Genomic DNA, 27,549 nt, shown 5'->3' with positions numbered 1-27,549 from the left:
AATAGATTTTTATTATTGAAACCAATGAACTTGATATTTGAAGCAAAGGTGAAATTGTAGGTTTTCAATGTTACTGGCATGATAAACATTATAACCAGAATAGGGCTACAACTGTCATCTAAGTTGGTTCAGAATATGCACCTGAATATTATTTTAATGTAATTAAACTAGGTAAGTGTTTCCCTGCTTCCCTTACTTATTGATATTGAGAATGGGGGTGTTGGGAGATGTCTATTAATATAAATTTATTTAATAACTAGACTGGAGAGATGTTTTGGAAACTTGTATTTCTAAAGTGATTTTGCAAGCAAAAAATAAAAATAGTAAACCAAAAATTCCTGTAGATAGAGAAACAAAAAAGAAGTTCACATTCACTGAAATATATGTTTATTGAAACATACTTCATTTCTATTTCAATTTTCAGCCAAGTGTTTGCTACTCATTTAGAAGGCTGAGATCTGAGGATCATAGTTCAAAGCCAGCCCGGGCAGTAAAGTCCATGAGACTCTCATCTTCAATAAATTACTTAGAAAATGCCAGGAGTAGCCCTGTGGTTCACATAATAGAGTGGTAGCCTTGAGCACAAAGAGGCTCAGGGACAGTGCTCAGTCCCTGAGTTCAAGCCCCAGGATGGGCAAAAATGAAAACAAAAAGAAAGATATGACAGATATTTCAAATTTTCTATTTGTCAAGAATTTTTATTGTTACTAATATGGATAATTTAGTACAAAATGAAACAAGTTCTGAACATGCCATTATTGTTTTAAGGACTAAACCATATTTTATTAATTTCTTTGATGCCACCTTGTATATTTTCAAGACATTTCCAGTCAGAAAAATAGGAAGTTTATCAATTATTAAATGTAAGTGGATATTCTTATCAAAATAGTTTTTATAATTAAAACTCCTAGTTAGCCAAGGAATAAAAGTGTAAATTTCTTGCATGTTTGTAATTGCTGACATTTGTAAGTTTGTATAAGCCCAGTTACACATTAGTTAATAATTCAAATTAAATTGCCAAATGATGACAAAAATATTTAATGTTACCTTTCAAATGTTAGATTCAAGTTCTTGTTGATAACATCTTTTGATTGAGTGTCCATTTTATTCTTATCTTTTTTTTTTTTAAAAAAAGGCATAGTCTGCTTCATTTTTCAGTGTTAGATACCACATGACTATCTGACTGATCTGCAGTCTGCCTTGAGCCTTTTAATTCTGGACTTACTGCTTTTAAAATCCTTAGCAAGGGTAGCACAAGATAACCACTTGCTTCTAATCTGTAAGTCTAAGAGAGAATTTTTGAAATGTAAATGATGCTGATATTTATTGCAAAATATCTCCTTTTTAATGTTTGGTACTTCATTTGCAACAAATAGTTAACTTGTAAGAAACAAATTTATGGCACGTCTATTTCCACCATGATTTGTGATCCGCTTCCCTTATTATTCTCAATTTAAAGCCACTCTTAAATTAATTTGATGGAGCGATTGAGTATTAAAAAAACAGATTTCTCAAATAATGGGAATATATTAAAGCCATTGTGTAATTTTAGATTTTTAGTTTTAAGAGTAGAATTATGCTTTTCCATTACTTTAGAAAATTTTATCACTAAGAGTATGATTATTTTCCTCCAAATAGCTTGACCAATCAAGGATTCTAATAAAGAGTTTTTAAATCCTCTAATGGCAAACACAATTTTAGCAAAAGAAGTAAATAAGGTTCATTCTTCCATTTTGACTTAGGTTTTCTTTAAAATAATCCTTGGAATAGGAGTCTGCATGTTAATGAAGTTTATTTTTTATTTTATTTAAATTTTGAATATGATCCAGCAGTGAGGACTGCACTTTAAATACTCATCATTTTATCTTCTTTATTTATTCACAATTCAAGTTTTTCATTATATTATGAAGCAGCGGAAATATTCACCATTACCATTTCATAAACTTCCAATGCATTGAGATCTATTTAATAATATGCTAAAGAGCATATTATTACAATTCACATAAATAATTCTTGCATGTTATACTGTAATTCTGGTAATTTTGTAGGTGACCAACATCCAATTAAACAGTATCCAGGTTAATTAATGAAAAAAAATTAACACAATATTGTTCAATGATACAAATGTAATCATTTGTCTATGGTCGTGAAAGAGGCTATGGTTTATACATTTGCCAGTTTCCAGGGCCATTTAAATATTCTAACTTGTATCCAGTATTAAGCTATGTGAAAAGATTTTCTGAATCCAGAGTTAGAAATAGTTTGAAGACTGATTCTCAAAGGCAGCTTGAAGAGGTTTTGTCATACCTCTCATGCCCTTTCTTCCTTCCCCCTTCTCTCCTACTTTGTCCTTTTTTCTCCTCATTTTCCTTTTATTGCTGCCCTTTATTTCATTTCCCTTCTTTTATCACAAATCTTTCATTTTATCTCTCTATCATATATCCATATTATCTACCACATCTACCTGTCATCTGTCTGTCTGTCTGTCCGTCTATCCATCTGCCATATATAAAACAAGAGAGAGTAACAGTAGGTGAGTGTGAATAAGCAATTGTTCAGGTAGAATGTGTTTACAAAGCTGGGTGGAATGGATGAGAAGAATATGTAGAAGTTTATAAGGTGCAGGCCTGATAGCAATGGAAAGGGGTGGAGTTTGTTGTTGTTGTCAAGGAATTTCAGATATTTGTATTATTTTTAAAGCATTAATAGTTGCTAATTTATCCTCAGGATTACAAATATAATTTGATATTTAGGTAATTTTCATAGAAGTTGAAGGTTAAATTAGTATGAATATGTCTCGAAGAAAAAATAAATTAGGTATTTAGCTACATGATCATCTTAAGGGATGAATCATTGTGGATACTAATGTGTTCTGAATTATTGAGCTTGTTTCTAATGTCAAAAACTAAATTCTTATTGAAAAGGATTTTCTAAAATCTTTCAGTACCATTATTATGCACAATTATTTTGGTCCTCCAAAAGACCATTAGCAACTTAAAGTAAGTTCACTTGCTAACGGGAAACCTGACTGAATAGTTCATAAATGGGAAGGTCTAAAATTAGTATATTGAGATGTTTCACATTATAAATAGTTATTTATAGCATTGAATAGTTGAATTTTATAACATCACTTAAGATATTATATGATAATTCATTAGTATTTTGCCAACAATTGGCAACATAGTTGTACCTCAAGAATATAGTCTAGGACTAGGCAAACAGGGGCTTCAATTAAAAGGGCATGCCAGTTTATCTGTACAACAAATCTTCATAGATGTCACTTCTTCCTGTGTTGTCTCCATAATGCTTATACAATATAAACAATTCAGTATATATTAGGACATATTTCAGGACCTCAGATGGCAAACGATTTCTAGGTTGGAAAAGAACTCCATAGTCATAAAATGTCAGGAGGACTTGGTAATACTTTCTCCCCTTAGGATAAGAATACAAATAATAAATGGAGGCTCTACAAATAAAGAAGACAAGTGAATTTGTTCCTCAATGTTTTTTGCCATGGAACATACCTATTAATCTATAATAATAGTCTCTCTACAACTACTTATTGCCCTGATATTAAGGTGTTGATTGCCATTCAACAAAGCAGTGATCAATGTGGTCATGCTCATGATTCTCACCTATCCCTCCCAACCTATCACTTCCCTCACTTAATTTTTATACGATATACGTTAAATTTCTTCTTTCTCCTCCGTATCTTCTTTTGTCTTCTCCTTTCTCCTTGATCCTATCCCAACTCTATCAGTTTTCTGATGTTTATTTTGTTCATTTAAATATCATATATTGTATGACTACTCCTCTAAATCCACTGTAATTCAATTAATACATTTATGTCTGCTTATATACCACCCAAGAGATTATGCATCTACGAATCAATTCTAGCTTCCACAAATTGGAGAAGCGATGCAACTTTTGTGTCTCTGGGCCTTATTTACTTCATCTTACATATTTTCCAAGTCCTATTTCTTTGCAAATGATGAAAAATCATTTTGTCTTATGTAACAGTAAAATTCCATTGTAAGAAATGTTCAACCTATTTGGCCATAAATGGAATTCAAATCAAAACTACACTGACATTCCACCTTATCTGAGTTATAATGGCCATCATCAAGAACATATATAATAACAGATACTGATTTGGATGTGGGCAGAGGTAGTCTAATACACTTTTAGCACAAAGGTTAATGCTTTCAACTACTTTGGAGAGCAATAAGGAGGTTCCTCAAAAAAAAAAAAAGAGATAAAGAGAAGAAAGAAGAAACAAACCACCACCCTATGATCTAGCAATGACATTCCTGGGCATCTATCCCAAAGATCACAAACCAGAAGACTGTAAATCCACCAGCACCACTGTACAGCAGTACTCATTAGCCAAGATAGGGAATTGGCTCAGATGCCCTTTGGGGAGTAAAATCATTTACTCCTAAAAATTTGAAAATTCATTCTAAGCAATGCGAAAAAATACCAATTTAATGTATATACCATCTAAATAGGAGATATTTTATTTAGTATTGCAAAGAACAAATGTGCATAGGAAGATCCTAAGTACTAGCAAAGCAGTGTATCCAGAGACAGAAGGGTAAAAGTCACACAGATGAAACTACAGTCCCCATAAGGGAACAAATCTGCACAGACTCACAAAGAAGGCTGAAAAGACATGGCTGGCATTTCAGTATCAAGCACAGCCTACAAATGATGTGATTCTATTCATGTTTGTCTATGTTTAAAGACTATATGAATATAATAGTGAATTTATTTATAATTTTAGCTCTGTTCCTTACCTCTTACCTACTGATACTTGGGTTTACAAACGTAGAAGATATTAGCCTATATTAGAATGTGTTAGTTTCACAAACAATTGCTTAAATTACTGTTTTCCTCATTTATTATTTTAAAAAGAAAGCACTTGTTGCATGGCTATCCAAATAGAAACAATAGATGAAGCTTCATGAGCAAGACTGCCAAATGATAAAAGTTATGAAAACAATGTAAAAAGGATGAAATGCCTTTTAAAGTAAAGGCAATTGAATTGCTGGATACAATTCTGAAGATCATCTGGATGATTTGAAAGTCTAAGTTTAAATAAATGTTAGCTATGTAAAGATGATGCAGAATTGAAATATTCTGCATAGTGTTTAAATTAGACTTTGGAATTTTGATTATCCTACTTACTAAAATAAAATTTTAAGTTCTAGCAGAATTTTCACATAGGCAGATTAGTTTTCAGAAATGACAAGAATGGTATATGAATAGTGCTAGGCGCATTGTGACTTGTAAACTGAATTATATGACTAATAAAGAGAGCACATACTATTTCAAATGGAAAAATATGTAAAAGTATTGGTCCCTATTTGATATTAAAATGCTTAACAAATAATCAGGAGAAACTCATGTAAATGCAGAAAAGAACAAAGAAATAAAGCAAAATGACCCAGACTTTTTTTTTTTTTTTTTTTTTGCCAGGCCTGGGCTTAAGCTCAGGGCCTGAGGACTGTCCTTGGATTTTTCTCAAGGCTAGAGCTCTACCACTTGAGCCTCAGCCCCACTTTTGGCTTTTTCTAAGTATGTGGTACCTAGGAATCGAACCCGGGTCTTCGTGCATGCTAGGCAAGCACTCTACCACTAGGCCAAACTCCCGGCCCCCCAGACTAATTTTTAATCAGAGAATAGAAACCAAGGTACCAGCAACAGAGAACACATCACATACAACAGGAAGGCAAGATTTTTCCAACCTATTGTAGGCCTTAAGTGAACTTTACCACTTATAATTAGCAAAGCTCGAAGTTTAAAATCTTGAATTTGTAGGATGTTAACACATATACCTAAAAATGGGCTTAGAAGTTTTCAGAGGAAATCTGTTACTTAGGGTTTATTTTATTAGTTTATTAGCATTAGTTCATTAGTTTTGGTTTATGGCTTCTAATTTGTGTCCTCTTCTTCCTTTAGAAGCTCTTTGAAAGTATTTAACCTTTAAGACAGCATAAATTTAGAGTTCCATATACTATACAGTGTAATACAGAATACTTCATTTTAGTTTATTGGCTGTTTTAGGCCAATAAGTAGATTCTAACATAATCTTTCCTTTCCTTCTATTAATAGTTTTCTTGAGTTTGTTACAGTTTCAACCTGTTTTATTAGGGACAGTTGAGTTATACTACACATCCTTTAAATTTATGAGCAATTAACTAAAACAATTTAATTTGTTTGTCTAGATATTTGAATAGGATATTTGTATTTTATGCAATTAAATAGTTTTAGCACTTCCCTTCCTCCTCTCTCATCTCCTTCTGATCAATAGAAGCCCTCATTCCCAAGCATATTGAATCTGACCTTTAAAATAATTCAAATAGTCTCAACCAAGGTCTCCACAAAGGATTCTTTGTTTTCATGGTGGGAGTCATATTAAGAGAATAAAAAACAGTGCTTTATTTTATCATCCATCATCCGAGAGAGAGAGAGAGAAAGACAGACAGACAGACACACAGACAGACAGACAGACACACAGAAAGGGGAGGGGGGCGGAGAGAAAGCCACATCATAGACAAGATTACATGCAGTGATGTGTTTTATCCCTATTAATTTTATGATTCTCTGGGTTTCTAATTCACTTGTATAAGCACTTTAGGCACTTCAGATAATGTCAGGAAGTACAGCAAAAAGTAGGTTTTGAAAAGTTGTATTACTATTATGATTCTGTTTGCTAATTATTATTACTATTACTATTATTGTTATTATAATTTCAGCAGGCTACCTAAACTTCAGTACATAGCATTTCCAAGGATGCCAACCAGTTTTCCATCCCTGTCAGTTTCCAGTATTTACACACTCTGGTCTTTAATTCTTGCTGGAGATCATGTTATCAACAATGATTAGCGGTGGTGGGAAAGCTGAGCTTGAAAAGGTTGAATAATGAATATGACTCCCTTCTCTCCCTTCACTTTAAGAAGTAATGCTTTCATTCCTAGCCAAGATTCTGCTAACAGGGCTAGAGAGTATTGTTCCTACTCCTGCATTTCAGAAGGGATTTGTTGTTTCTTGGAATGTCCATTCACCACATCTAATTTCTTTTTTTTCCTTTCTTCTTCTTTTTCTTCTTTCTTCCACCAGAAAATATCTTTCACCCATTTTTTTATCCTGTTTTCATGGAGGCTGTCTATCCAACAGTTGTGTGAAGTTCTAATTATTATTATATGTGCTAGAGGAAATGTATCTATTAGATGGAGTTTATAAACCAACTATATTGTAGAACTCCCCAAGCATTTCTCTGAGGAAATTCTTACTTAATGAAATGTTTATTTTTAACTACATATTTTTGTATGCTGACATTTATCTAGGCATTTTTGTTTATTGTGTAGGGAAAGATTTGATTGGATAAAAATACGATTCTGAGTATGTGTTGTTATACAAAGGAACAATATTTATTCCATTCCATTAGTTTAGGAAGTAATTATGTTCAGAAAGGAGATTACAAACATGACAAGTAGACAAGGGAACACAGGAAATGAAGACAAATGCTGCTTTTCCTAAGTGTTAAATATTGACTAGCTGTTGTGATGAATATGGTCTCCTTGCCTCATAAGATGGGAAATAAAGAACAGACACATTTTAAAATATATTTTATTGTAATTAATAGAAGGGTTACATTATATTAGCCAGATAAAAGGTGCATTACTTCACAAACATTGCTACCCTTTCTCATGTAGAACAGACACATTTTTATAGTACTTGAACAAACTACCATGTTTCTGTAGGATAATTAAGATATTTCTGTGTATTATTTTTTGAAAAGCAATATTATGATAGTAATTACTTACTAAGATAGAGAGTGTGGCTAATTGGTAGACTGCTTGCCTACCATGCACAAAGCCCTGGGTTAGATTCCTCTGCATAAGACCAAAAACACCAGAAGTGGTGCTGTGGCTCAAGCACTAGCCTTGAGAAAGTTATCCTCTTCTGAATCTTCTATATCCATTGTTATTATTTATTCTTAATTATACTCAGAGGATCTTCTGGAAAGAAAGGATTGCATTTTTATATACCAGCTAAATAATGTAAAACTATTACTGATCACTTCTGTACTCAGTATTTTTCTTATGCTGGAAGAAATATAAAATAAAATAACATATTCCTTCCCTTTAAAAAGTTTATTATCACAAAAAAGTAAGTAAGTTAGACTTTAAAACATGAAGAAAATGTTAAGAGTAATAGAGATAAAATTTAGATAAAATAAAAATAAAAAGATGTTAAATAAAATAGAGCATTTCCTCTCCTACTAAAGAACTTATCATTCAAGTAAAGTTGATTTTAATATATAAGCAGGATATGAACTAATTGCCTCTAATAGAAAATATTTCATCAGGGAAGTAAAAGTGCTGGTATGAATATCACACATGAGCTTTATTGTTTTAATTAAATAAATTATAATATATTCTTAGAGCTTTGTAGAGACCATGATGAACTAACAGCTTATTGAAGCCTTCAATATTAGGTAGAAGAGTTTAGAACTGAATGGAAAGGAATAGGACTTGTTGCCAAGTTTTAATCTAAGAGCACTAGAGGACTAAAGTTTGAGAAATCTTGCCTAAAAGGAAATGTGGATAAGAGAATCAAAACTTCCTGATGATGGTTGAATGAACAAAGTATTGACATTACTATTTGGAGATATGGAAGTGTTTCGAAATGTACAGTGTAAACATAGTGCTAATGGCTAATAGATAGCCACAATGTTTATTTATCAGTTAATGTGGGTATACATGTCTGTTAATTCTGAAGCCTGGTGATGTGTTTAATTGGATCAAATCTACTTATATCAAATTGCATTTTTTTATAGAAAATTGCCATTCTAGGTTTTTAATTGTGCCTTTTGTTCATACACTAGTGTTTCCTGAGTGTTTTGTGTCTTCCATTCTTTCCTAACTTTGGTTAACCATCCAACTTGAAAATATCACCATATCATTTTACATTATCCAGTCTTAAACATCTGAGCATAGAAAACACTACCTTAATTAATATCCTGCTCATTAATAATTTGGAAGATAACTAGAGTAAACTGTATCAAGGGATTTCTCTTCTTAGAAACTACTACTATTGCAACTTATTGTTATTATTACTATTATTATTGATAATTAAGTTTTGGCAAGCTAGGAATCATATCCAGACCTTTGCCTATGTTAAGCAAGTATGTACTGTTGAATTGCATATATAATTAAAATTCAAATTTTAAGTAAGATATTTCCAATTAAATAATTCCATATTACAATGTATGTCTTATATTCTAATGCATGGAGAACTACTTTGTGTTTGTTTGTAGAGGAGGAGTATGCATACAGCTTAAACTCAGGCCCTGGGTGCTGTCCCTGAGCTCAAGGCTCAAGGCTAGCACTTTACCACTTTGAGACACAGCATTACTTCTGGTTTTCCAGTGGTTAATTGGAAATAAGAGTCTCATGGACTTTCCCACTGGGGTTTGTTTCAAACCTATGTCCTTAGATCTGAGCCTCCTGAACAGGTAGGATTACAAGATGAGTCATTAGAGGTCCAACTTAAACTGCATTTTAGAGTGTAAAAATTAACACATTGAACAATAGGGAATATTTTTTGTAATATGTGTGTAATATATAACAACATATGCTGTATAATATCAGCTGAAAGAATATCAAGCATTCTTTATTTTCTCTAAAAGGGATCATTTAAGCCTACTTAAGCTGTGAAAACTATGGAATATTAGTCACAGTAATTTTCTGGATAATATCTGTTTAGAATGACTTAAGGAATAAATTTATGAAGCACACATCCACAGGTGAAATTCTACTTGCCAGTTAAATGCAAACCATCCCCAGAACAATTTCTCATAATCATATGGAATGTTGCTAGAAGAGGCTACTGAAAAGAAGTAATTATTTGGTTTATTATGAAGTAAAATATCACTTAAATATGAGATCAGTATTTTAGATTTCTAATAACTTTATCAAAGGTAACAGCACAGACTAAACTTGAAAGCAGCAAAGGCACATTTTTCAGAAGTTTTCTCATGGTCAACATATTAGAAAGATAACTAACAGTATGTAGGACATGGTACATATTCTGAAGTTATATCACTTTATATTTGTTTGACTTAAGATGTTTTAGGCTTATTTATTGATATTTATTTTATGAGCACATTAATTATAAATAAATAGTTTTGAAATATAATCTACCCAGGAAGATTTCTTTCTCTCTTCTTCTAATACATTGAGCTTGATTTATTTTTTTCAAATATTTTAGTGATGATTCACTAAAATTTCTGAGGCTTCTGTCATGTTTAATCATTTCTTCCTGGATTTAAAAAGTTAACTTCTTAAAGTATAAAAGAGGAAATATTCTATTCAATTTGCTCCACTTTTAAAACTTGGCTGGCAATAGAAAGATATAAGACAATAATACTGGAGGATTAGTGTAGACTTTGAATGAGTTTGAAATTCTTGAAGGATTTCATATATATATGGATGGTGTATAAATTAATGGTAGCATTTAAACCATTCAGTATTAGGGGTTTCGTGTGATGACAGATAAAAAGTCATTTGTTTTAGTTTTAATAGAAATCAGTATTCAATTCCCTTAATACAAATATGATTTTATCTTGGAATAAAATGAAGTTTTTGTAGTCTGATGTGTGCTATGATGAAAATCTTTATAAGTATTTCAGTGTTACTGAGTTTGCTCTCAGAAGTGCAGGATATTAATGTACTAAAATATGAAAGAAAGAATATTCTGTCCTGGATAAATAGTGAAAAATCCCTTAAACATTAGAGCATACGACAACTAGAAATTATTATACTATTGTCAATAGGGAGTGCATTCATCATATAAATATACTTTCTATTTCTTTGCAAGTTGATAAAAATTGAATTGAAATGAATTTCAGTAAGAGATTAAAATGTTGCTTACCAGTGGCCTCCATGACTGATTTGGCACTAGTCATTTGTGGACTCTTGGCAATATTACTATTTTATAAAAAATCATTTATAAATCCTAAGAATAGTGATGATCTTAGATCATTCATTATCATAAATGAAATAAAAAAGCTGGATGTTGTATAATCATCAAGTTTGAAACAGATATAAGGTAATAATTACATGTCTCATGTTCATAGTTTATTATGAAAGCTCACTTCATCAGGAATGCCTAAAGTTCTCCTTTACGGCATCTTCTCTTATGCTCTCAGTAGAAGGTTTGTTTGCTTTTCAAAAAGAATTTTGTTTAATGCCTGTTCCCAACATATCAGAACAGCTTAGTTTTAACAGGGCACACAAAATAGGCTCAGATTGTTCATGCCCTGGCTAGCCTGCCAGGAGTAATTTTCCTATTTTTATTTTGGTTTAATTTGCCTTACTACCTACCTAGTATGACTGCTCTTATAGTTGGTCCTGAATGTGGCATTTCCAAGCTAAACTCACTAACAGGAACTCTGCACCTTATAAACAAAGTTACCCTTGTGACTATTAGGAGTCTAGATTCTAGAAATACATTGTCATTTGTGTCTATTTGCTTTTATGACTGAAGTGGCTATGAATTTCTCTCTCATGCTCTACAATGGAAGTAAAACAAGTCAATGTTTTCATACTCATCTGTGTTAGCATCAACCAGCTCTGTTCATCTATGTTTGAAAGCACGTGGCAGCAGCCAGTGATTCTTAAAAAACTTAAGACTATAAAAATGGTTTCTAAATTAAGAGAAAATGGTTTCTAGTCATGTGAAGAGTTCTAATCTAGGTTAATTTTTACTAAGTTAAATAAGTCTAATATGTATAGATGTTAACCTGGATCTTGTTATTACACCCAAAACCATGTCATGCTGATTTATTAAAAATTGGGTGATGCTGGGTGCAGTGGCTCACACCTGTAATCCTAGCTACTCAGGAGGCTGAGATCTGAGGATCAAAGTTCAAAACCAGCCTGGGCTGAGACTCGTATCTCCAATTAACCTCCAGATAGCATAGCGGGGGAAGTGGGTGTGGCTCAAGGGTAGGGCGGTAGCCTTAAACTGAAAAGCTCATGAACAAAACCCAGACCCAGAGGTAGGGTGGTAGCTTTGAGCTGAAGTTCAAGCCCCATGAACCACAAAAAAAAAAAAAAATTGGGTGAAATAAGCTATTTTATCAATTTTTCTTTCTTATAAGAAATCTGCAGTATTTTTATTTAGTACCTGCCTCAATTCTAATTAAACAAGTGAACAAAATAAGATTGTTTGCACAAATGGCAGAATTAACAGTTGAAAACTGGGCATCACATTTTGAATTTTTAAGTTACTTGGAACTTAAACTGAAAAGTAGCCAAAGATAGATGGTCTCCAAACACCCTTTAAGTCTATGATCATGAAATGATAAAACCACAGCCAACCTACTAAGTTGCATGTAATATTAAGAAGTTTTGTATATCTCATACATTGCAGTATTTTATTTTTTAATTCATTTTGGAAATGTTTGTGTCTATTTTCTTTGAGATGGATTCAGTTGAAAAGCTCACCATTTTCCTGTTCCAATGGATAAAATGTGATGGGAAATCTCTGTATCGACAACGAAGTAATTAACCAGAATAAGGTCAAGTTTAAAAAAATAGAAAAATCATAGTTACAATGTGTACATTTTCAAGCAATAATTCCTTCCAACTTGTCAAAATTCAGGTGTGAAAGTTTAGGCTTTTGTCTAATAATAATGACAGTGAAGTAAATTAACTCATAATAAAATTAAGTTTTGAAATAGGAGTAAAATGCTGGAGTTAAAGTGGACAGTGGTAATAAAAGCACTTAACCTTAGAGGGAAAGGGTCATTTAGCTTAGAAACAAAGTTTAGAAGAGGAGCTGTGCCAATACATGAAGGAGAGAGAACATTTTATGTACAAACAGGGCAAGGTCAGTAAGAGAGAATATTTCAATGTTGGAGTATCGCTTGAAAGTCCTAACTCAATAACCCTGGGGAGGGAAGAGGGGTGGGAGATTGCCAATGGGATAAGGGCAATAAATCAAAGGGACACAGAGGAAGACAAAGTTGAATATTCAAGTTTGACTTTTGTAAGTTAGACTTTTGTCTTTTGAGAGCCCTTTTTTCCACTAGGTTTTTGGAGTTTAGAGTTCATACATTTTCAGGAGTAGGAAAATAATATTTAATTATTCAAAAACTAAAATTAAGTAACTGAAGGTGAGTTCACAACCTTTTTCAACCTGAAATCCTTACAACTAGTTCATTTTACTCCTTTCCTTGTTGAGGTGAAGGAATACAGGCACCATAGTTGAGATCTGTGGTTGAAATACAAATGTCATCACCTATAACGACTAGATGACGTTGCTTCTCATGAACTATGGTATTTTAAATAATTTACTGGTGAATTAAAAAAAAAAGAAAATAGTTTTGTATAAAGACTGTAGTCCATTCGTATGGGTGGTTAATTACTCAGGAGGCTGAAATTTGAGGATCAAAATTAAAAATCACCATTATAGAAAGAGCGTAGAGAATCCATCTCCAATGAGACAGTGAGACTAGAGGTATACTTCAAATGACAGTGTGCCAGCAAAGGATTAAAAAAAGCCAAGAGAGAAAATACGGCCCTCAATTTGAAGGTCTGAGTTCAAGTCCAGTACAATACACACAAAATATAAACAAACACACCCACAAACACACACTTATATATTTATGTGTACACACATATATCTATATATATGTGTGTGTGTATGTATGCTTCATAAAAGAGTGGTTTAAAAATTACATATATACATATATCAATAGAAATTGAAAAACAATCTGATGTTTAACAATAATATACAAACTATCCTCACTAGTGTAAAAGGCAATATAAATTAAAAACAAAAGTCTAACAATGCTAGTTCAATTATACTCATGCATATTATATCAGATCAAAAGGTTTAATGACTTTGTGTTCATCATGCTAGTTTAACTTGGAGTTTGATGCAAAACCCTTCATTTGTTAAGCATAGATTATCAAAACAAGTGTGTTCTAAAATTGCATTAGCAAAAAATGGTTGTTTGATCTTCTGAATTTTAAAAGGTCAGAAAGATTATTTTGGAGAAAATTGGGCTCTCTGAAGTGATAGATACAATATTTACATAACCTTTATTGAAAGCAAGATTTAAAAATATATACTTTCATAAAAGGTATATATAGTTATTTGTTTTATAAAAGAGTGGCTTTAAATTTGAGATTTGGGGGAAATATTTTAGTTTATTAATTATACTTTAATTATGGAGATGATGTGTTTGAATACTTCTATTAATTGATAAATAAGTCTGGGTTTTAATTAACACAAATAAATTTCTATGTGAAGTTGCCAATTAAAAAGGTCTTCAGTTTGAATTATATGAAGGGTGCTGATATTTCGTAACATTACATGTGATTTTCTTTATCTTAACATGTAATTCAAATGAATTCTTCTTTGAGCCCAGAGTAAAAGAGAAAAAGCCATCTTCTGTTTTCAGGTTTTTTTTTACATAATGCAGATAATATACATATTGTTAGAAGTTCTAAAACTCAGAATGATATTGAAACCTTGTTAGAATACAGAGATTTTGGGGTTTTTTGTTGTTCAGAGTTGTTACTGTTCACATATGAAAGCATGCAGTATCATTCTCTTAGGTTATGTAAATGTGTATAAATTATTTTAATTTATTACTGGTAGTTTCTATTATATAGTGACAGTGTAGAGATGATTGTCAATTTCTTCTTGTCTTTAATAATGTTTCCTTAGTCCAACAAAGTGTTCATTTCTTAAACTAAAGTTGCTTCCTTTTTCAATGATTGTTTTTCTAGGTTTCTTTTAAATGAGTTTTTAAACAAATCTGGAGTATGAAAATGCCCCTTTAAAAAAATTCTTGGTTGACTGATACACAGTTTTTCTTCTTGCACTGAGAGTACTGTAAAGAAATGTCATTTCTTATCTTCGAATGGAAATTAACTGATAAGGACAGGGATCTTTAAAATTTCACACTTGCTGTCATGCATATGAAATCTTACTATAAGAATGTCTATTTCTGGATTCTATTTAATCTTACCTGTCTTTTTGTTTCTTTTACAGCAAAAATGCTGGATAGGATTTCTTCTCACTGCAATTTAAATATATTCTTTTTTCTGTCAATTACCACAGGTTTAGTCCTTATGAGTGGTATAACCCACACCCTTGCAATCCTGACTCAGACGTGGTGGAAAACAATTTTACCTTGCTAAATAGTTTCTGGTTTGGAGTTGGAGCTCTCATGCAGCAAGGTATACGATTCAGCCTGCTATTCCCTTGGGCACCATATCCCACTTTTTGCTGGGGGTGACAGCTCTTGCTGGCAAAAGTCGCTTGCATGGGTGCCTCTATGCATGTAACCATAATCCAGCTTCTCCATCTACCTAATGCCTGTAGGCCTTCTCAAATCTTATCCCAGAGAAATTCTTTTGCAAATCCACATAGTGTATTCTCATCTAATTTTCTTTTCTTAACCCACAGTAGGTACATTATTTCATAGATAACAAAGCTAACCTGACTCATTAGCTAGAAGCTGCATTTAAGGTACTACTAAAATTACATCTCCTTGAGACAAGAATACAGTGTGATCTTCCTGTTTCCTGTCTCATTTTGATGTAAAAACTTATCCTCTTTCATATTAATTCTTGATGATTAGATGCATTGCATGATTACTAAACCACTGCATATAAATATGTAAAATTAAAATCTGAAACCATTTAAAATTAGATTTTAAGTAAAATATTAGCTGCATTTAATAGCATATAAGAATATACTTTATTGCATGCTCAGGAATGCATGCAAAAATACTTTTATATAGTTATTTAAAATTTATCATATAAATGTTAATAGTAAAGGCTATATTTTAGAAAGTGATAACATACATGTAATGATATGTTAATGTTTTATATGAATATATTACAATTTTTCAGATATGTTTTGTTGGTTTTCTTTTATTAATATTTTAATATATAACTAAAATTTGAACATTTCTATAGTTTATTACTCAAAATAAGAGGTTAATCAAGATGTAAGATTTTATGTACATGAAATGTAATATTTAAGATTTAAAATTAATAGACACAGATTGTATCTGAAAGTTGAACAACTGGAAATCAATGGAGTAAGGAGGTAAACATATTCCTGTAAAAATTACTTCACCTGCCATAATGTTTTTCTGTAAAGTTTGGTGGTGGGTTGATTATCTTTTTTAAAAAATTCATTTTACGACCGAGAGTTTGGCCTGGTGGTAGAGTGCTTGCCTAGCATGCACGTAGACCCGGGTTCGATTCCTCAGTACCACATACATAGAATAAAGCCGGAAATGTTGCTGAGGCTCAAGTGGTAGAGCTCTAGCCTTGAGAAAGGATAGTGTTCAGGCCCTGTGCCCAAGCCCAGGACTGGCAAAAAAAAAATTCATTTTATTATTCTATTATAGACCCAAAGGAATGAAAATTTATTGTGCACTAATAAAATGTTTTTAAAAGATACAATAAAATCCTATGTTTAATATTATACATAAATATATTAACTATTAATACTCATTTATAAATTTTTGTAAAGTGAGAATAGACTTGATAAAAGCAACAATTTACCATTAAATAGTGTTTAATGTATATTGTTAGTAAAACCTACCATGTTGAAATAAATCTCTCCTTATAAAATATGAACATATGTATTATATGAGCTAATCTTAGTTTGTGGCATCTCTTTTTTTAACTCTAAAGTGAGGTGTAAACAGTTGTATTTTCCCTTTCCTATATTTTGGGATCAAGGTAAGGTTGTTTTTCTTGCATAGGCTTATGCACACTTGGAAGACAATATTGGAGTTCTTTCAAAATATTAGTAGTAAATGAAAGCCTAAATTTATGGGGGTAATTCTTTTATAGGCGTCATTGCATAAAATACAATTCATATAGACAAACTGCTAGTGACCTGTCAAATATGAAATTTAATACTGTGGAGTGAGCTTTACTAATAATAAACCTCTGTAATGATTTATTTAAAACATTTTGATACCACATTGAATAGTAAACTAACTCTTAAAATTTTTTTAAATTCTCTGAAGTTGTTGGAAGTCTTTGAGAATTTGTATGTTCACAAAATGAACTTACTTTCAGTAATGCTAGTTAGGAATGACTATACCTGCAATCTCAATCTCTGAAGTAATTAAAGAATGAAACAGTCAAATATACATTACCTTGCCACACATCACCTTTATTGCTGGTGGATACATGAAAGAGGACCCCATACTATCCTGGCTGATGCCCAGATCCTCAGGAATTAGTGGGATATAGTGTTGGACATGACGTTACCTTGAGTACATGACAGTCAGCCCCTAACCAGGCTCTGATTCACAAGCCTACGAGGTATTTGCTGAATTTCAGTCCTTGGGTAAGATACAAACTTGTGGTAATTGGGCCATTTTTTGTCAAATGTCTCCACTATTGTTTTCTTTCCCAGTCTTGTTTGACTTTATTGTTTTTTTTAAAAAAAATAATTAAAAAGCAAAATATTCAGCCGCAGCTACAGGTCCTTTTGGAAGTATTTTAGTGTTTCAGTGTTCCATTTGTGTGTCTGAAAAGGGCCTAGGAGCAACTACATCAGAAAGGTACTTTCCTGTTTTTTTTTTGTTTTTGTTATTTTTGTTTTTTGTTTTCCTTGCAGAGCGGTAGGTAGAGTTTGGAGCTGGAGTTGGCTGTCATGTCCAGTTCTTCCTACTTTCAAATTTTTATTTTGTTTGTTTGAAATTGCAAGGGTAAGATGAACTGTGGTGTAAGATGGGCTGTTTTGAGAAACTGCAGTCATAATATCACATATTTCAGTGTTAACTTGTACAATTTATTTAACTTTTCCAGTCTTCAAGAATGTGTTATTCCATTGATTGCATCAATGATTATGTTGAAGATCTGACTCTAAACAAGTCAGCCAAAAAAGAGTCCATCTTTGCTTCATTCCATTTTACTGAAACCCAGTTAAAAATTCACTATTTTTAAGAAACACTTTTCTGATTATAGATTCAAAATGATTCAAAAAGATAATGGTCACATTTATATACCTATAAATTTAGTTTATACTTTAATTAAACTTTACATTCTGATATTTCAATCATATTATTGACGTAATGTGGCAGAAGGATTAAATGTGTTAAATAAATTCAAACTATAAAGCCAATTAAAAAAATTAAGGTAATCTAAATGTTTTTTAAATTTTAATAATCAATTAAAATTATTCTTAGATCTTATTATTTTATTAATACTATGGGCAGGCAACTCCAGCCATGTAGTATGATCTGAAATATTTCTATATGTATAAAAACAAATTTGTGACAATTTTTATCATTTATTCTTATCCTAACTTTCCTCACTAAAGCAAGCCATAGTGATGGGAGATGTTTGCTTATGCATAGGAAATGATGTATGGTAATAAACATTGGACTAAAACCCCATCTGAAGGATCGTGGGCAATTAAAATTATTTTTTCATTTGCAATATTTCTTTTTAAATGAGACAAAATATTTGGGCTTATATACACATGGAAAATGAAACCTTGTGTAAAACTTACTAAAAAATTGAATTTAAGCAGATGCTAAAGGTTTCATCTGAGCCCCCAAGCAGCAAGAATATGAACAGCTACAAATAGAGTTTATAGGCTACAGAGAATTTTTAGAGCATTATAAATGTGATGCAGTGATGTTTTACCTGGTCCATTGTAACATCTTAAAAACCAGTGTCTCCTGTTACTATCCTTAAACCCAAGCACTTGAAAAGTATGTCTATTATCTTGGAGTTAGCATCTGCTCTTTTAATGGTTGTTGCTTGCTTATTATGAAAGCAGGACATCGATCTATGGCTTAACCTTTTATTACACAGTGATCCCATCCCTTCACTGTGAACTAAAGTATCTGATTGCTGATCCAACTCTTTGTATTCGTTTTACCTTTCCCCCAATCTCTGTTAGGTTCTGAGCTCATGCCCAAAGCGCTGTCCACCAGGATAGTGGGAGGCATTTGGTGGTTTTTCACACTTATCATCATTTCTTCGTATACTGCTAACCTAGCCGCCTTTCTGACAGTGGAACGCATGGAATCCCCTATTGATTCTGCTGACGATTTAGCTAAACAAACCAAGATAGAGTATGGAGCAGTGGAGGATGGTGCAACCATGACTTTTTTCAAGGTAAGTCCTACTTTCTTACTAATAGTTACATACCAATGTGATAAGGCACAAGTAATTCTCTGTCTATTCATAAATCTAACAGGAGTAGCAATGCTATGATTTGCATCAAATGATTAATTTCCTTTACCTGAAAGTATACAGAGCCATACAAGTCAGTATATGACCATGGGGACAAATTTTAATCTCTGAAAAATGGTGAGAATCTTATGCATTTGCTTCTTCTTTAAGGAAAATCTGCCCAAAGGTAACATTTCTTCTTGATCAAATTTTATTTGAAGAAATAAGTAAATACATTTATTAAAAATGGAGTTATAGCTGGGCTCCCGGGCCCCTCATGCCTACTTGCTCTAGCTACTCAGGAAGATGAGATCTAAAGATCGCAGTTCAAATCCAACCCAGGGCAGAGGAGTTTGTGAGACGCTTATCTCCAATAAACTCAGAAAAAAGCTGAGGATAGTGCTGTGGCTCAAGTGGTAGATTGCTAGCCTGGAGAAGAAAAGCTTAATGACTGTATCCAGGCCCATAGTTCAAGCCCCAGTATTGCCTCCCCTCCCTTCCCCTAAAGGGGAAAAAAAAAAGAATAGTCTGGGACCCGGATTTTGGCCTAGTGGTAGAATGTTTGCCTAGCATGCACGAAGACCAGGGTTCGATTCCTTAGTACCACATACATAAAATAAGTTGGAAGTGGTGCTGCGGCTCAAGTGGTAGAGCACTAGCCTTGAGAAAAGTCCAAGGACAGTGCTCAGGCCCTGAGTTCAAGTCCCACAACTGGCAAAATAAAAGTATAGTAGTAGATTCAAGTTCTATAAACACTGATTATTCCATAACAGAACACTTACATGCAGGAATTATTTCTTGTGTGTACATTTACTTGTGTGGAAATGAGGAAGTACATACCAAGTTCAGGAAGAATCAGTTCTTGTTATCTGTATACTTATCTATTTAATATCTGGCAAGGAATGGAGTCTGGAAATAAGCTACTCTGTGGAATTCAAAGTGAGTTCTAGAGAGGCAACTCTGTGGAACATTTACTTGGAAAATGTGGTGGGGTGAAATTTCTGGCATATAGAGTATCCTGCCCCTTTGGTTGTTGTTCTGTGTTTGTGGTTTTTCTGTTTTTTTTTTTTTTTCTTTCCTTTCTCCTACTACTCTTAGTGGGAATAGCATTTCACTTTAAAAAGTTAGTATCATTTTATAGTTCTATTTTTTTTTTTTTGCCAGTCCTGGGCTTGGGCCCAGGGCTTGAGCACTGTCCTTGGACTTTCTCAAGGCTAGAGCTCTTCCGCTTGAGCCTCACCACCACTTCCGGCTTTTTTCTATGTACGTGGTACCGAGGAATCGAACCTGGGTCCTCATGCATGCTAGGCAAGCACTTTAACCACTAGGCCAAACTCCCGGCCCCTTTATAGTTCTATTTTATACATTATTTTTAAAGATGTGTAGGTAGGTTTGGCAAAAATTTAAGGACTGGTATTTCCCTTGCATTGTCATATATATACAGGTGGAAGATCAAATGCACAGTAGAAGTGGGAGATATTGTTTAAAAATCAGTTGGGTCAAGCTGGACAGTTCTTTTATCAAGCAAGCACCACGTACCTACAGAGTTCCACAAAGTGTATTGCTTGGGAATTCTATATTAAATATGACATAATTATCTTTTCCTAAGGGATTATATAGTTAGCAGAAAATGGATGCAAAATTCTGAAACTGTAGAATTGTTTTCCTTTATGTGATTTGTCAAGTAATACATTTTTTTTGAAAAACCTCATACTAAATTGTTTTGTTCAACTTTTTAAAAATTATAGATTTCATTTAATTGATCAATACCATTTAAAATTTATTTTCAAAATGAATTTCTCATATGGCTAAAGTTTTGATATATCTCAATGAAAATTATTATTTCTTTGTTAAATTTACTGAACTGCCAAATTTGAACAAAACATTTTGTTCAACCAGGTGCTCTTTGACTATATTAAATAAAATAAGCCAGTGTTTTTTCCTAGTTAATTGGAATTATTATAGGGAGTCTTTCTTATAAAACTTGGCTTACATTTTTTAGGTATTCAAACATTGGAATTGCTAAAAGTGCATTTTTCAGGTAAAGAAATTTGCAAGAAGTGAATATGTGATATGTTTAAATCATTACAGTATTCAGGAACTTTTGAAGTTGAATTTTCAGTGTAATCAGCAGTGTCAAATTGTGGTGTTTGGTATGCTATTCTACTCTGCACACATTGGCATATTATTATATCCCACAGATATTTCAGAGTTTTAATTTCAGTTTTTTTCTCCAAAATTAGTAGAAACCTTCTAAGAATGAATATATTATGAAAAAAGCTTATCTTACAAAATCCAATTCCAAAAACAATTTCTATCCTCAACAACTTGTATCATGTTTTTTTCTTTTCTAATCTTGTTTTCTGCTTTGTATGACTTCTCAACCTTTTGTTCTTTGTTCTCAGTTCAGTTCCCATATGTAGTGTCATTTTTGTTTTACCATAACTTTTCCTTGCTACTGATTTTCTTCTTACCATCTCCTTTCATCTATTATTTTCCTTTCTGGCACAATAGGATACTTCTAGGACATGGAGAAAATTGATGGGAAGCAAGTTTATTTCCAATGGCACAGATTTCCTTTGGAATGGAAGCCTTCTGGAATGTACAGTTAAAATAACAACCATACAGAGATAATCACTGAGCTAACAATTACCTTATGTTGTCATTTTGGTCATTCTGAATGCTTACTGTTGAAATCAGGAAAAAGTCAAAACTTAATTTTTTGGGGTGTTTTAGTGTAGCCTTTAGAGATTCTAATTTTAATTTCATGCCTTGGTTTATTAAATTATGTGGATATACTAGCCATGCTATACAATTTTTAAAATACAACAATTAGGAATTCAAATAAGTGCAGACTCATTTAGGAATTAAAATAAGCTACGGAGTAGCATATATTCTCTATATTTGATAACATTATTTTTTTGAATTAACTAGAAAATACTTATTAAGGCTTTGCTTCTAAAAGAATCTTCTGTATGTTTCTGCTGATTTCACTGTTACCCGATTGTTTTGGAATTTTCAGTTCAAGTTTCACAAAGTGGTGTATTTTTGAATACTACAAACAAGAAGTAGCTCAAGGTATCAGACCTAGATTTGATTTGTTCTGACAGCAATAAAGACATAGGCAAAGGTGCTATAACGATATTTAATTACTAACACAATACTGTTGTTAAGTAAAATATTTTCTTCAGAATCCTTGGTTTTACATAGTATTGCCTATATCTGTTGGTTGAAAGTCAGTGCATTTGAATGTGTGGTGAAATTCTCTGCATTATTCTATCTGGGCCATAAAGTTTTACCTCCCAATGTCTAAAAATAGAAAAGCTGTTTATTCTGTCTGTCTATCTGTTTGTCTGTCTGTCTGTCTGTGTCTCCCCTATTCCTCTTCCTTTCCCTCTCTGTCTCTCTTTCTCTCTGCCTCTGTCTCTATCTCTCTCTTGCACACACAACTCACAACGCTCCTGTTGTAGGAGAAAACATATTATGTTCTAACCACCAGATCATTATTCTTCATAGACCCTTAAGAAAGGTGGGAAGTAATTACCATTATTCTCATTTAATAGATAGGAAAACTGGGCCACTGAGAGGTTAAATGACTTATTCATTATGAAAGCAATAATCAAGGGGATCATTGTATCATACTAAAAGTAATAATGAAAGACATTGTGACATAACCATCATTACTCAGAAGAGCTAAGTGTATTAGTCTTTGTGGTTTACCTCATGACCTCAACTGTTGGATCTCATTAAACTCTTGAAACATTTATGCCATCAGAACAGATACAGCTACAACAGGTTCAGTAGATACTGATACTTATCCTGATGTCATCAGCTCAATGAGCTCCTAAATTAAATTATGTTGGACTGATAATGCAGGTGCTAACCTGCCATGCAATGATTTCAGAACTTGAGTCATTTGACTTTTTGAACAAGAGGGAATCACAATTTTCAAAAGGAAGGATAAAAATGTGACACATTTTCAATGTATAGCATAGGCTTAGTGAGTAGACTTATAAAAATATATCATTCTCTAATGAATGCAAGTAATAATTTTTGTCTGTTATTTATAGTATAAGCAGACCAGTTTTCATACAAGTAAATGATTTAATATAGAAGATCCAGCAATTACTGATTAACACAGGGAGACATATTGAGTTATGACTTTAAATGTGCACATATTTACCAAGTACTATATATTGTAATTATTTATCACCTCTGTTTAGGTAGAGTTTTTTTTAGCAATATGATATTTAGACACTATGTATGGTACTTCAATAAAATCAGGATTGAATTCTTATTAGTAATGACTGGTGTCAGAATAGCCTTAGAGATAACTAATCAGATCATCATTACATATTCAGAGTCAGCTTAAGCTAGTAATGACATTCTTGTTTTTTGTTTTTTGTTTTTTTGCCAGTCCTTGACTTGAGCTTAGGGCCTGAGCTCTGTCTTTGAACTTTCTCAAGGCTAGAGCTCTACCCCTTAAGCTCAGCACCACTTCCACTTTTCTTCTATGTATGTGATACCAAGGAATCAAACCTGGGTCTTCATAATAAACAAGCACTCTACCACTAGGCCAAACTCCTGGCCCAACATTCTTTCTTATTCCCCAAGTGTAGGGGAATAACTTTTCAAGTTACAGCTCATAAGTGATATTGTCTCTATTCTAAAAAAAATAACAGTTTAAAAGTCAAAAATTAACATAAATATGTATGTTAGCTCAAAAACTTGTGTATTTATTTATTTTCTTACTTTTATTTTTATGCCAGTCTTGGGGCTTGAACTCAGGGCCTGGGCACTGTCTGTCGACACTTCTTGCTGGAGTCTAATACTCTGCCCTGCCACTTGAACCACAGCACCACTTCCAGTTTTTTCTCTGTGTGTGGTATCAAGGAATCAAATCCTGGGCTTTGTGCATGCTAGGCAAGCATTCTTCCACTAAGCTATGCTCCAGGCCCCTTTTATTATTTTTGTTTTGGTTTGGTTTTTGTACATTATACTGCCCTATGTATACATCTGAAAAGTCTATATCACTGTCTAGCAATGTTAAGGATATTGTCTATTTTATCAGAATACTCAGATAAATGAAAATTTTAAGTTATCTAGGACAGTGTTTTTTTTTTTTAAATGCCAAAATTGTAGGGAATGTATCCATGCTAAAACCAGAATGGCTGGATAGCATTCAGGTTTCTAGGAAACTTAGTAATTTAAGGACATAACATTATATCACTATGATAAGTTGCTGTGTTTTTATATCACATTTCCTTTTGTTGAGGGACAATTACAATAATGACCTCCTTGTATGCATTATTCAACAAGTTTTAAACATCTGTGCAATGTTACTTAGTCATGTATTCCAATTGTGAATTAGTCCTAGAGAACTACTAAGAATTAATATGGTAATAATACCAAAAAAATAACAAATCACATACAGGAAATATGTTTCAAGAATAGGTCTGAAAAGCCGGGTGCCATGGCTTATGCCTGTAATCCTTAACTATTCACGAGGCTGAGATCTGAAGATCAAGGTTCAAAACCAGCCTGGACCAAAACCAAAAGGACCTGAGACTCTTATCTCCAATTAACCTCTTGAAAACGGGAAGTAGGGCTTGGCTCAAGTGTAGGGTGGTAGCCTTGAGCTGAAGAGCTCAGACACAGCACCCAGGTTGAGCTCAAGCCCCATGACTCACACAAAAAAAAGAATAGATCTGAAATATTTCCACCATACATGCACCACACAAGAGTTAAATTTGTCAGGTAATGGATGTGTTAATTAGCTTGTTTCATCATCCACATTATGATGTAAACCTTAACTATAGACAATTTTTATCAATCATTCTTAAGTAAAATTGTAAAAACAATATTAATTAATAGTATAATAAAATATGTCTATATTTAAGCCAGCAATTCTCAATACAACTGGACACTAATACATTAGAATCATTTGAGAAGCTTTTAGAGAATCATGAGATCAAGGCTCCAAATCAGATCTGTTAATTTTGTAAAAATATTTACTTGAGTGAATCTATTATATACATATTTATTAAAACTATAATTGGGGGCCGTGAGTTTGGCCTAGTGGTTAAAGTGCCTGCCTAGCATGCACAAAGACTCGGGTTCAATTCCTTGGTACCACATACATAGAAAAAAGCCGGAAGTGGTGCTGAGGCTCAAGTGGTAGAGCTCTAGCCTTGAGAAAGTCCAAGGATAGTGCTCAGGCCCTGAGCTCAAGCCCAGGACAGCCAAAAAAACAAAAAAAACCCTACTAATTGAAATATCTACTTTTTGATACTGATATTAATAACTGATCACATCTAATTCCATTTCTTTGCTTTGCTAGTTGGTTATTTTTTGTGATACTCAGACTTAATAGAAAATCAAACAAAAGCATGATATAATAAATTTCTGCCTATGATCTTATTCTTTACAAGTTACTTAACAGAATTATATCTTTTTCAAAGAGCAAATGGCATTACATGTTTTTTTGATAATATTTTTAGAGGATTCTAATAAACAAATGTGTGAATTGGCATAGATCAGGATGGAGAAAGCTAAATATTTATTTCTAAGGGTTTTATTGTGGGATGAATCCTGACTCATTGTTGTTGCCGACTCTAAGATAAATCCTGGAGAGTCTATGTTATGGTTTTCTTTTCTTTTTTTATTTAACTTTGTGGGTCATGGGCTTAAACTTAGCCTGGGCTCTTTAGCTCAAGGCTACTGCCCTACCCCTGGGCTTGGCCACTGTTGGTTAGCTTCTCAGCTCCAGGCTACCTACCTACCCTTGAGCCAAGCCCCACTTCCCATTTTTTAGAGGTTATTTGGAGATGGAATTCTATGCTGCTGTCAGGAAGAATGACATCGCCCCATTTGTTAGGAAATGGAAAGACTTAGAAAAAATCATATTAAGTGAAGTAAGCCAGACTCAAAGGAACTTAGGCTCAATGGTTTCCCTCATTTGTCATAATCAGTAGAAACCTTGGGCTCTACTAGCAGAGATTTGCAATAGAGCAAAACCTTGATACATAAGGCCATATAGTATGAAGCTAATTGAAAGGACCTCCAGGATATTGAAGCAAAAGCCATATAATGAATGATTGTTGTCCTTAATGTACTATGTTATCTCTCATCTCTTTTGCTGTCCCTTGGTTATATCATATTGTTACAGTATCTCACTTTGTTATCTGATATATTGGATATATTTGTATTTGGTTATTTAAAAAAAAAAGAGTCTCAGGTCCTTTTGTGCAGGGCTGACTTTAATCCTCAGATCTCAGCCTCCTGAGTAGCTAAGATTACTGGAGTGAGCCACCACGCCCAGCTATGTTCTGGTTTCTTTGCAGAAATTCGTTGCTGGTTTGTCTGCCTGAGTGGAACATTAGAGAACAGACATATAAGGAAATATAGTAAAGTCATAGAAAGGTTTGACAAATAAATGGTGTACTTACCTTCTAGGGAGTAAATTAAGTTATTTTAATTGACTCTAAGAAAGTTATTTGCCACTAAAAACATGGCTTATAATTGACATTAAACCGTTAGCATTAACTTGCCCAAATCTGTATGTTTACATTAAGGTGGGTTCTAAACAAGAGTTTTAGATTGGAGATGATGTAGTTTTGTTATCCTAGTATGCTATCTGACCCTGTAATTTTGTGGACTATGTTTACTCCTTTCCGTATTGTGGATAAAATATTTTAATTGTTGAAGAGTTGTCAATATCACTTTGCAAATCAAAACAAAATATGTATAAAATATAATATTCTGCTCAAAATTTGGTTGATGAAAAACCTAATAGACTTAATCAGCCAAGGGCTATTCTTGCCAACTTGTTTGTAAATCACAAATTGAAAATAACTTTGGTAGTTTACAATATATAGAGATTTTATTTTTAATATTTTTTGTTTCACATGTTGAAGTTTGTGGAGTCCATTCATTTCTTCTTCATATTGAAATGTCTTAGACAATGCTTAAAAATTGCAGCTTATATAGGTTTCTTAATACTAATTGCTTCAGAGTGGTAAATTTAGATTCATTATTGATAGGGTTCTTTAAATGTTCATCTGCTCTTTATATTAAAAATACATTTTTATGTCCTTTAGGTAATAAGCACTCAACACTCTCTTTTTTCATATATTTTTTATTGTAATTAATAGAAGGGTTAAATGATATTTGCCAGATAGATGGTGCATTAATTCCCATACATTGATACCCTTTCACATGTCTTGGTCCCCATTTCCCTCCCTCCACAAACACCCCTCATCTTGTTTTCCACCCTTCCCTATCCAATTTCAAATAACCA

General features: G+C 32.9%; 1 protein-coding gene across 3 annotated transcripts in view; it reads left to right on the top strand.

Annotated features, from left to right (window-relative positions):
- The window catches only part of Grik2 (glutamate ionotropic receptor kainate type subunit 2), a 533,349-nt gene that overhangs the window by 413,319 nt on the left and 92,481 nt on the right, over positions 1–27,549 (top strand). For 2 of the 3 annotated variants that reach the window (XM_090338373.1, XM_090338375.1), the window contains exons 13-14: positions 15,151–15,269; positions 18,976–19,193. In XM_090338373.1, the coding sequence (XP_090194499.1) occupies positions 15,151–15,269; positions 18,976–19,193 (337 nt within the window). The remainder of the gene's footprint in view (positions 1–15,150; positions 15,270–18,975; positions 19,194–27,549) is intronic. The other variant, XM_090338374.1, reaches the window with a different exon arrangement.

The sequence above is a fragment of the Megascapheus bottae genome, chromosome 8 (assembly GCF_031878675.1).
Source record: "Megascapheus bottae isolate mThoBot1 chromosome 8, mThoBot2.hap1, whole genome shotgun sequence".
Lineage (NCBI taxonomy): Eukaryota > Metazoa > Chordata > Mammalia > Rodentia > Geomyidae > Megascapheus > Megascapheus bottae.
The sequence above is the reverse complement of the archived record's forward strand: the minus strand, read 5'-3'. Positions and strand labels throughout refer to the sequence as shown.